Genomic DNA, 12,461 nt, shown 5'->3' on the forward strand with positions numbered 1-12,461 from the left:
AATGATTTTTATTTTAGGTAACTTTTTTTTTTTTTTTTTTTTTTTTTGAGATAGAGCCTCATTGTGTAGCCTTGACTGGCCTGGCCTAGAGCTTGTTTTGTAAATCAGGCTGGCCTCAGAGCACTGGGATTATTTAGGCATGTGCCCCCATGCCTGGCTATTATAGATATTTTAAAAAATCTAATGTGTTGAAATGATTTTTTCTTTAGAAAGTTTGGAAGAGTGGATGGGGAGATATTTCGGTGGGTAAAGCACTTGCCACACAATCCTAACAACCTGAGGTAAGATCCTCAGAGCTTAAGTAAAAACTGGATTCAGTGGCACAATGGTAGTAACCCCAGTGTTTATCCCCACCAGGAGATGGGAGGCATAGGCAGGAGAAGCAGAAACTCAACAGGCCAGCAAACCTGGCATGCGCAGCAGTGAACAGTAGGAGACTCCATTTCCAGCAAGGTGGAAAGCAAAGACTAACACCTGAGATTGTCCTTTGACCTGCACATGTGTTCTGTGATACCTGTGCACCCACATTCACACACAGGGAAACGTATACATACATCATACACAGATGACATTTAGAAGAGATATTACTAGCATTAATTACAAACACAGTTCATAGAAATAGTCTCAAATCCTTAGGTTACACAGTCTTTTAGTAAAACAAATTTCAAATCCTCCAAGGAATAAATGTGTTTTCAGAAAAAATAGAAGCATAAATATAATTAATTTATTATAACTATGGCTGTCTGTTGATTTATTTTGGAACAATAAAGATTCCTTCCATGTTAGAGTTATGTTTGGATTGTTTGGGAGAGAACACAGGAGAGTAATGAAACTGTGTTTAAAAATGTGTTGTTTAAGCTGGGCATGGTAGTCCACACATTTAACCCCAGCACCCACGAGTCAGAGGCCTGTGGAGCTCTGTTTTGAGGCCAGCCTGGTCTACATAACAAGTTCCAGGACAACTATGGCTACATAGTGAGAACCTGACTTAAAAAAACAAAAGGGGTGTTTGATTTCTTTACTTAACCATTTTACTTAGGGAATCTAGAGTAACGGGGATTTTTATATAATTCCATGTTTCACGACTGAGTCCTTCTGTGTTCACTGTCATTTAGCCAAGGCATCTTTAGTGTTGAAAGGAGCCAAAAGACTATTATTCTCAACCAAGGAAGACTTCAGTGGCTAAATGACCACTTTGTGCTTCATTCCTATTACTTTCTTTCATTTTTGTTTGTTTGTTTGTTCAGTGTTTTAAGATAAGGTCTCACTATATAACTTTGAGTGTCCTGGAACTTGTAGACCAGGCTGGCTTCAAACTCATAATAGAGATCTAGCTGCATAGGCCTCTGCCTTCCTACTGCTGGGATTAAAGGCATGCACCACCAAGCTTGACTGCATTCCTGTTTCTTAAGTAAGGGTCAGATATATAAAAGGACATACTAAGCTGAAAAACTACTAGTCTGCAGGCCCTTTCTGTGTAGAAATAAAGCAAGTGGTCTCCAATCCAGGTGAATGAAGGGTCAGCTGGCTTCTGTACTTACTAATTTAAACTGGACCTGGAGTTTTCAGGAAGAGGAAGGGTAGTCCTTTATCTCCTCAATGCTATAGCCTTTGGATTTCACAAACAAAAAATTACAGTGCTTTAAATAATTTGCTCGTTTTGTGTTATACTTCTGATAGCTGAAAATTATTTTTGGAATGTATATTTTTGTTTTCTTAAAAGATACACATTTGGATATAATCTTTTATATACAACCTCAAATATAACATTGAGCAAGATTTCTTTTTAGACTCAAATGCAACAACAAATGTAGGTTTCTTGAGCTCTTTTAATACTTTTTTTGTATATAACAGTTCTAAATTTGGGCATTGTATATTCAGTGTGGATATTGATAAAACATAAATTTTGTTAGTTTCTCGGAAAATAAAGGAAACTGAAACAATAGCAGTGATAAGTGGTAATAAGTGAAGCTTAAAGAACTGTTTTTAAAGCTGTTGTTTTTCCGATGTACAAAAGCTCTGTACTGACGACACAAGACTGGCTGATACGTGTATCTCCTTTTCATGGGTTTTCAGTTTGATTTTTTTTAAAAATCATATTGACAGTTTTAGTATTGTAAACTCGTTGAACCGATATTCAGCCTTATTACTTTATTTCTTCCTTTTCTCTCTCCTTTTTCATTTCTCTTATTCTTCCAATTTTACCCTCTTACATCAGACAAGACTGGCAGGCTAAGAATGACAAAATTAGGATTATTTCCGCTTTTTCTAATGTTAATTATGAAGAGCAAGAAAATAAATATGAGGAGATGAATGGGAAAACGTCACAAGACTTTATAGAAAACAGTGATATAAATTTGAAGCAAGTAGGGGTAAAAGAAATGAGAACCTTTTCAAAAACTGACGAGAACCATAACCAACAAAAACAGCCAGAGTACAATTTGAGAAGGATATCTCTCAAGAGCAAGCACACAGAATCCTCTGCTGCCCTTAATTTTGACTGTAAGTGTGAAACGCCTGCATTTTCCAGATATCCTCAGAAATATAACACAATAGATAGGCGGAGAAAAAAATTCTTATACAGTCATTCTGAAGATAATGAAAGATGGCATTATAATACCAAGATTAATTACAGATGTGCATATCCTGATACTGAGAATTCTGGCCATTGTCGTGTTGAAAAGAAGAAACTAAACTATCCAGTTTTGTGCCCTTACAAAAATGGATTTGTGAAAAGCAGCACCTGGAACACAAACTTGGAAAGCCATGATTGTGGTCTGCCCTTTTGCTTAAGGAACCATGGAAACTCATCTGGCTCTAACCACTCTGTCACTGATTTTGCTCCATTAGATATTCTTGAAGATTCTACAAGCAGTACTTCTGAAGAACTTCTAGATTCCCCCATTTCTGATGAGCAGGAAACTATGTCACCAACATGGCATCCATCCAATGTCCACCATATGAGAGACTTTTCTGAAGAATATTATGTGGCACATTCAGCATTGCCATTACAAACGGTGAACTCTGATGCAAATGTTGTTGGAGATTTGTCCAAATGCTCCATGGAAGATATGGCCCCTTCCTCTATTGAGGGACCCAAAGAGAATTACGTTGACACGATGGACGAGCTTCAGTGTTTGGTAGAAACGGTGTCAGAATATTTAGCAGAGAAGGAAGAAGAGATTAATAGATTTGGTTCCCTTTCAAAAACTAGAAAACTACATGAACACAACATTGCTGTTGATAATGCAGAACGGAAAACACCCGAGAATCAAACACCACCTTTAGCTGTGACCCAGAATGCCAAGGCCAAGGCTGTAGTAGCTTTCCCTGAGCTGAATGGAGTAAAATGTGCTGTTGGTTCTTTATTCAGTTCACTAACAGAAAAGGTAGGTTCAGGCACAAAGCATCTTACAACCTCTGTGGAAAAACTGGTTCATTTAGTTCCAGAGAAAACAGAAACTCTTAATCAGATAGAGGCAGTTAATTTGGGAACTAGCCTGCATGCCAACTCAGTATTCGAGACGCATCTTTCTGCGCAGTCTTTATTATCCCCCCAAACAACGGATGATAAGGATGCTGACAGACACTGCAGACCCTCTGAGAATGAGCACCTGGGTGAGAGGACTAAAGGAGTAAGCTTCCAGGACAGCACAGAAGCTGTGAGGACGGACTCAGCTCCACAGAGTCAGAGTTCAGTTATGAAGTCTGTTTTCAGCATGCTGAATCCGTTAAAGATATTTTCTGAGAAAGAGGAAACCAAAAATGCAGGCCATAGCAAAGCACTGAGTAGGGAAAACTTTGTTGGGTGTGGTTCAGAGTCAAATCAAAAGGAGGGCAACCAGAGTAGTAGTCTTGTTGCTGTAAGTACAAGTAAAAGAGAAACTACAGATCTCCAAACACAAGTAAGGGAAGATCTGCTGTCCTTACAAGTGATCCACGAATCTTCAAACATAGCTAGTAGTACAAGTGAGAAAGGTGATATTGGGAATCAACTGGAAGGAAAACCTTGTGTAGATCTTCCTCTGTTACAAGACCAACCAAAACTAAGTGCCAGCGATACTTGGGAGCATCTTGGTGTATCTGGTCGTACCCCTGCAAATCAAGAGCTTGCTGCAAAGCCATTAGAGGAAGACAAAGTTACCAGTGATGATGATTTCCTTGAGCCACTCAGAAGATCATTTAGTCAGTTTCTGTTTACTTCTCCTGAGACCTGCCAAAAGGAAACTTTGTCAGAATCTGTAAAAATTCTTAAGCCGGAGGAAGATGGACAGAAAAAGGGTGCTAAGAAAGATGGACATTCATTTTCATTTAGCGGAAGACTGCGTATTCCATTTTTCAGTGTCCTTAGCCATTCTGAAAAGCATCAGGATGTAAAAGAGAAAGAAAGCGTTTTTCCTTTGTTTAAATTTCCTCTTACTGACAATCATGACACTGCTAATAACCAGAGTTTTCAGAGCTCAGTAGCAACCACTGGTAAAGAGATCCTACAAAATAGCCACATAGACACCAGACTTAGTTCAGTAAAATTTAGTCCGTTGCTAGATATTCATAATGATCTAGAAAAATTGGGTAGTACTGAGGAATTCAATAAGGATGACCAAACAAATTGTCCTGAAGATGTTGAACTTAATTCATTAAAATCTAATTCATTTTCAAATGTTCATAATGACCCAGAAAAATTTAACAGCATAGAAGAATTTAATAAGAGTGACCAGATACATTGTTCTGAAGATGAAAAACATCATATAATGAGGTCTGACTCACCCTCTAATATTAATAGTGATTTTGGGAAATTTAGGAGTTTAGAGGAATTGAACCCAAGTAGCCATGTGGCAGTAGAGCACCATGAAAGAGCTGACCCTGAAGTTGTGCCTAAAGAACACATAACTTTAGAGCTCTCAGAAGAATTTGAGAATCTTGCACAAATGGCATTTCCCTTGATGCCAGACTCTTCACTGGAGCTTACTTCTGCCGTTTCAAAATCCACATTAGTTAATGACATTAATGACAACAAAGTCGAAGATAAAACTTCTAAAAAGGAAACCCAAAGAGGCTTCCTTTCTGGCCTTTTAAACAGGTTTACTTCTCTAGAAAACATGCCTAGTCAACAAGAATTCAATCTGAAAAATGACTGTTCCCATCACAAGAATAGTGCCTCAAGCCCATTACTCTCTGGAATATTTAATTTGATATCAAACAGCAGTGCAAACGATTATAATCCAAATGAAGTAAAGCTCAAGTCTTTAGATGAGACAAAAAATTTGGATGGAAGTAAGCACTTATCCACAGATGAAGTCCCTGTTGATTCATGTGTGACTTCTGAGAACCAGAGGAGCCAGGTTGAAAACAATGAAACTTCTAGCTTCATAAAAAGTTCTTTATCATTATTGAAAGAAATCATCCCATCATCTGATGGTTGGGTTGATAATCATCTGTGCCCTCCTACATGGAAAAACCAGGATAATGAAAAACATCGCTCTTCTTCTGAGAACATACTCCATTGTACTGAACAGGGTCTCTTAGAGAAATCTTTGGCTAACAGGCCTACACCAAATCATATTGTTGAAGTAAAAGTTCATGAAAGGTCAAACAAGTTAAGTTCACCAGTACTAAATACTAACGTTTTAAATAAGTCAAACCGTTATCAAGGTTTTGATGAGGACTGTTTTCAGTGGGATCCTGATATAAAAGACTTCTCTAAAAACTCCAGAGGACTTCAACCAGTTTATCATTTGTTGAATCAAAATACGTTTCCATCAGCAGATGCTTTCTTTTGGCCTGACTCAGAAAATCCAGTAATAAATTTGTGCCAAAAAGATCAAAATGCAAATATCTTTGAGTGGGGCACAAATCCAAACAGTGTCATTTCATGTGACTTACCATATGAATCATCGGACCAGTTAGCATTTAATGAAGGTTACTTATTAAGAAGTGATATGTGGGCAGCTAACTCATTATATGGAAACTCTGGTTATCTTCCAATTAATGAGACCAAGAATTCACTAGAAGAATTGCCCATTGATTTAAGTTACTCTTCAGATTATGAGAAAATTATGTACTCTCTACTGGAGCAAGAATCATTAAGAATGGATGAAAACTATATCTTTTCAAATTTTGCTTATGAGTATCAGGAGTGGTTATCATGTCTTGAAAATGGAGTTTGGTGTCCCTCAGAGGATGGGAATTATGGATATTATATGTTTCATGATGGTCAGTACATTTACTCTCTCCTCACTGATTCTACTGGGCAGTATGTATATTTATTTATACCTGATTATTATTATCATGAATATTTGAATTATAATTTAGAAACGGATGATCTTCCAAGTATTGTGTTAGATGACAGCATTATTTCTGCCTATGGTTTTAAAGTTCTTGACAAGGAAGATGATATAGTATGGTATGTTGAAGAAGAAGAACCATTTGAAGATCCACTTGATTTATCTGTAACTTTGCCAAGAAGTGAGAGGTCATTGTATGTAAATCTAGAAAACTTTTCTCAAGTACTTGAATCAAGTGTTGAACAAAGGGATAAACCATTAGATTTTTCAGGCTATAATTCTCAAAAATTTAAAAGAGATTTTAGATCTTTCATAGAGAGATCCCATGGTTTGGAAGACTTTGAGTGTATATTAGATCTCAGAAACAAACCTGGAACTATGAGCAATCATGTCATAAATAGAGGCCAAATTATAGAGAGAGAGATGAATTGGCCTTTAGTTAAAAAGTCATCAGCTCATCTTTCCAGGTTCCATTTGCTTCAGCCATCTTCTGAAGAAACTTCCTCTTTAATTCATCCTGAAAGTATTACTAAGAGTTCACAAAAAGAAGAAACATCATCAGTGAACAAACTGACACCTGTATTTTCTGTTTTGGGTGCCTTAATTAGAAGTACTTTGAATTTTGACAAGAGTGAATCTGTAGAAGCTTTGGTTATACAGAAAATAGATCAGCAGTCAGAGTTAGCTGAGCCTGTATGTGATGGTCCTCAGCCATTAATCTTGAGTAAGCAATTATCGTGTAACTCCCCAAAGGAGGAAGAAAGTCATCCTGAGGGTTTGGAGAAGCTGATAGTACCCAGTGTTCAGCAACCAGAGTTTACTAACAACGTAAGGCAAGAATTCCCTTCCCATAAAAATGATCATACAGAAAAAGAAAGTTTATTAAAGTCAGATTTTCAAGTAAGCCAAACAACTCTTAAAGATAAAACAGTTGTAGATAATGTTAAAATTATTACAGCAAAGTCTATTTCAGATCCTCTTGCACCACAGCTTAGTAGGGATGAACATAAGACTTGTGAACTGCAGGACCAGTCTTCCAAAGAGTCTGAGAGAACTTTGCTTAATAGTGCATTGAAACTCTTTCGTTGGGAAGAACCATCTTCAGGAAGTACAGTGACAAATGAAAAACAGGCACCTGGAATTTTGAACCTTTTTAAAACCCAAGTGAATAAGGAAGAATCATCAAACTTGGAAAAGAATGGTGATAAAGGTGGAAAGATTTCATCTCAGGAAAAGAAAGAATCTTCTGGCGTTTCAAATTTTTTTGGTACCCTTGGGGATTTCTTTAAAACCAATGTTTCTCCCATACAGACAACTGAAAATCGGCCTGTCTCTTCAGTGACTGATGAGCACAATGACAGGTCAAGTCCTAATCCAGTGCGTCTATTGCATCAGGATACTGGAAATTCTCTTCCTATATCAGTTTCCTCAAAGAAGAAGGTTAGGATTAGAAGTTTGAACAAACAGACTACTATTGATGACAGTGGGCTAAGTGAGTCATCAACCAGGGAGATGCAGAGCAATGGTCTGAATGAAGAAGAGGTACCTTTGAGAGAACATCCGGTGCAGCAGTCAGCAAGTCCACCTGTCTCAACAGGTAGTCCTGTAGAGTCTCCCAGAGGCTATTCAAAAGGATCTGGGGCCATATCTGTAGGAACAGAAGTTCCGAGGAATAATAAAAAGTCTTTTGATGCTCTGAGCAGAAGAAATACAAACGAACAGGATCATTTATCTAACAAAGAATTGAAATTTTCAGCTGCTACATCTCCATCCCAACAAGAGCTTCCAACCAGGAAGACTATATTTTCTTTCTTAACTGGATCTGAAAAGTCTGAAAACAAAGCCCCTGCAGCTCTCCCAAGGGCCAAATCTCAAGCAGAAGGGCTATTCACACTTCCTTCGTTTTTCTCCACCACTAACTTAAGCATCAAGAAGGATATCCCTCGAAACAGCTCTGCTTTCAGTTTATTTAACTTGTCATTTTTTGATGAGAAGCAGCAGACCTCTGAGGAGAAGCAAAGCCTTTCAGCTGTTGCTCCAGTGACTGCCCAGCCCTGTAAGCAGCCAGTTGTTTCTGTGGACGCTGGAGATACGATGAAGGGAGGTTGTAATGGTCATAAAGAAAGCATAGGCCAGAAAGTAGCTCATGAAGAGCAAATGGGTCCTGGTTTATCCGTTGACAGCACCACTGAGCTTACTACCTCCCTTGCAGATGAGCGCGTAGAGAAAACACAGGAAAAAGTGGGTTCCAGTCAGGAAGGAGCAGAAAGAGCAACTGCTTCTGATTTTCAAGGGACTCAGTTGCCAGACAACATTGTTCCTCCTTTACCAGAATCTCAGGAACAAGACCCAGGGGTAGCTCCTCATGAAGAAGAGGCTTCCCACCAGGAACCTTTCCCCAAGGATTTAGAGGCAAAGCCTTTTCCTCATGATAATGGTTTGATTGAAAAACTCAATGATTTAGATGTTTGTACTGAACACCAAAATGAAAGATTTACCAATGACCCATTGAACTTGCCACTGGGAAATGCCTCTGACAGTTTCTCAACACAAACCCTGGATTCACCCTCTACTTCTCTAGAGTCAGGGCATGCAGGGCTCCTCCAGAACCCAGATACAGATAAATTAGAAGACAGATCTACAGTATTGGGCTCCAAAGTAGAAATGCTTTCAGGGTTTGTGACCAAAGTAAAATCTTTTTCTGGGTGCTTAATTGAGCAGCCGAAGACTTTTTCTGGACTTTTTTCTACTCCTAAATCTGCAAAGAAAAATTCCTTTTTTTCTTTTTCCTCCAATGCACCATCTCAGCCCCTCAAAAGTGAGTTGTTTGGAATTTTTAGAAGTCCCAAACCAGAGACACGTAAACAAGAACCATCTGTACCTACTTCATGCCTTCAAAGTGGTTCTCCCAGAGACACTGTAGGATCAGTACCTCCAGAAAGCTTGCATGGACAAGCTGCCTCTACAGGACTGAATTCAGAATCTGTACTCAGCAGCTGTAGCATGACTGTGGTTGGTGCAAAGACAGAATCAGATACCTTGACAGATAACCCTAAACTAACACCTGAAATGGAGAAAAATAACATTTCTGAAAATATTTCAGAACCCCCAAGTTTTGAAGCACTTGCTACATCTTCTGTCTCAGAGGATGATATGGGGCAAGGAATGTTATCTTTGAGTGATGAAGGAGACATGGGGATGTTGCAGGGCACAGACACAGAGGCATCATTGGAAGCAGAGCATAGTCTTCCTTCAACACAGCTACAGCCAGATCCTGCCTGTATTGCTGAAGAGATTCCCCCTTCAAGCCAACCACCTCTTGAACCAGAGCCAGAGCCAGAGCCAGAGCCAGAGCCAGAGCCAGAGCCAGAGCCAGAGCCAGAGCCAGAGCCAGAGCCAGAGCCAGAGATCCAGACGACTGGCACAAACCAAGAGATCTTGGGGCTTGCAAGCACTTCTCTAGAAACTTCACTGTTTGATGAGGCAGGAGTCAGTGGGAATACCACACTGGAAACACAGGAGGATCTTTCTTGTCCTTTGCAAGAGGAATCTGTGCTTTGTGCCAAAGAATGTTCTGATATACTTCATGCCCAAAAAGATCCACCTGAAGCCCCACAGGAAACAGAGCAGGCAAGGCCTCATTTTGAGATCCCAAACATGGCCAGTTGGCCCAAGTTTCACTTGCCATCCACTCCTTCTGACCATGGGAAGACACTGAGTTCCATTTTTAATCCCTCTTGCTCATCTGGTGGCATGGCAGCAGAAACTGGGTTAATGTCAGGTTTTAAGAAGTTGTCCAGTCTGTTTGAAGGAGCAAGTGAGGGGAAAGGGGGTATTCTGGGAAATGATTCAAAACTAGTGTTTGGAAAGAAACTGGATCTTTCTTTTCCATGGTCAAAAGAAAATAAAGGAGACTCTGAGAAAATGCCTACAGACTCTTCTCCTCCAGTTTTGGTTGTTAGCAGGGATCAAGACCTTATCCTCAACAAGGCAAACAAAGTTTTGGAGTCTTCTCAAATGCCTAGTGCTAGTCCTGAGTCAGCTGACATCTATACTCAGCCCTCTGAGACCACTGAACAATTGGAGGCCAAGCCAAGTGACTATGCTCATGGGCTTTCAAGATCTGGTGAAGTGGAAAGGCAGCTGGAAATTCCAGCATCTGGAGAACACTGGAATGCAAACAGCAATCTGTCTGGATCTGCCTGTCCTTCAGAGAAACACAAGGAAGAGCACTGCACTATCTCTGGGCTACTTCAGACAGAAAAGCAAGAAGAGGAGATGTCTGCTAACACTGGTTCTCTTTTGAATGTGGGGCAGCCAGTCATTCTGGAGGATGTCAAGGACCCAATGACCAACAAAAGGCCTGTTCTCAACCTAGGCATCATAAATGGTTTGAAGGAATTGACCATTTATGATGCAGATGACTAGTGGTAGATTATTCTAGTTTCCTTTTGGTCCGTCTTGTGTCTTTCCTAGCACCTAAGCTTCATGTTAATTGGGGTTAAGTGACAAAAACTAATGTGTGATATTTTCCTTCTCTAACTTTTCTCGTGCCAAATAGAATTCATTTAGAGAGCAAGGAACAGCTAGCATAAAGGAAAAAATACTTGCATAGTCTAGTTTGCTTTGCCTTTCATCAAGTGGAATGGAGAAGGGAGGACAGCAAGAGGCAGCAAGTATTTAAGGGGTATCTATTAATTGTTAAGTATAATCAGATAGAACACTTTCTTGGGTCTTAGACACTTATATTACAGTAGATGAGAATAGTTGTGCTTTGCTTTGGTTTTCTAAGTCTTCTAAGATGTCTCCCCAGTGGCTGTGAGGGTATAAAGTAAAATACAAAGTGCAAAGGATGACTTAGGATATGGAATCATATGTAGTCCATATCCTATTCCACATGGATTTGTAAAACTTCCTCTAGGATCTCTGATATAGACCATCACAGTGCTCTGGACTGAACGACTACAACAAAGGATAACCCTGGGTTGCTGTGATATGCAACTCAAAGCTGTTGTTCTTTTGCTGCTGTTCTTTCATTTGGAGTGCTGAACAAGGTCCACCTGTGGAGATTGCTACCATTGCCTCTGAGCATAAGCACTGCAAGTCTAGTTTAGGAATGCTACTTTGACCTCTGGCCCAAACACATCCAAAGCATTAGGACTACCTAGAACAGTGGGGGGGGGGGGAGAGAGAGAGAGAGAGAGAGAGAGAGAGAGAGAGAGAGAGAGAGAGAGAGAGAGCTCACATTGATCTACTTAGAACCCTTATCTGACACATGTTCTGCTAATATGTACCGAAGAATCAGAAATCAGCCTGAAAATAGCAGGTAATTGAGAGTACCCATAGGGAAAATCTCTTTGGAAAACAGCAGTGCTTTCTTTTAATCTAACCAGGGGGTAGATATTAGACCTTAAGTTAAAGACTTGACTCTGGGAAAAAACAAAACCAATTCTCTTTGCATAAAAGCTTTTTAGCAGGATACCTACTATTAAGAAAACAAGAACTCTTGACTTGGGATTGAAATGTACAAATGGACTGGCCTTGTCTCACTCATCTCCAAGTCCATCTGTCTTCATTTAGACTGAATCCCTTGGAAGATGAGCTTCAGGGTTCTAGCGGTGTCTTGATACTGTTCTTCTCACTAGTCTGCTGTTCTTGCCACCATCGCAGTTACTCTCAGCTACAGTGGCTGGCCCTCATTGCAGGGAACACTTCTTTCTATGCATGGGAACTGAGGTGACCGAGAGAGGACTGAACTGGCCTCACTTCACAGGCAGATAACTTTAGTATAGTCCTGGTCTAGAGGAGTTGGACTTAGTTCACTTTATGCATAACTGAGCCTTGACCTGAGAGAGACTCAGCTACAGATAGATGGATGGATTTATCTTAGGGATATTCCCCATGCCACTAAGGGCATCCCTATTGCATTTGTGTTGGTGAGACCTGTGGAATTCCCCTGAAGTGTTTCTAATCCTGGTCTTTATCTCCCAGTGGCTTCCACACTTCATTCTGCAGACTGAAGGAACATGTCTGCCTACTTTCCTAAGGCACAAGCACACACATTGTAATTATAGAGGAAGCATCAAGGACTTCCTTTTATTAAATAATAGAAGGGGAGTGGAGCCCATTTACTGCACTTTACTATGTGGAATTTGGAAAACTTTAATCACAGCCACT

At 39.8% G+C, this 12,461-nt stretch overlaps 1 protein-coding gene across 9 annotated transcripts in view; it reads left to right on the forward strand.

Moving 5' to 3' along the window:
• Nucleotides 1–12,461, forward strand: part of Unc13b (unc-13 homolog B) — a 211,657-nt gene that overhangs the window by 116,192 nt on the left and 83,004 nt on the right. The window contains exon 9 of one of the 9 annotated variants that reach the window (XM_042271038.2): nt 2,531–10,645. The exons of the other annotated variants lie outside the window; for them this stretch is intronic. Coding sequence (XP_042126972.2) covers nt 2,531–10,645 — 8,115 coding nt within the window. The remainder of the gene's footprint in view (nt 1–2,530; nt 10,646–12,461) is intronic. 9 annotated transcript variants of the gene reach the window in all.

Source organism: Peromyscus maniculatus, chromosome 2, assembly GCF_049852395.1.
Source record: "Peromyscus maniculatus bairdii isolate BWxNUB_F1_BW_parent chromosome 2, HU_Pman_BW_mat_3.1, whole genome shotgun sequence".
Classification (NCBI taxonomy): domain Eukaryota; kingdom Metazoa; phylum Chordata; class Mammalia; order Rodentia; family Cricetidae; genus Peromyscus; species Peromyscus maniculatus.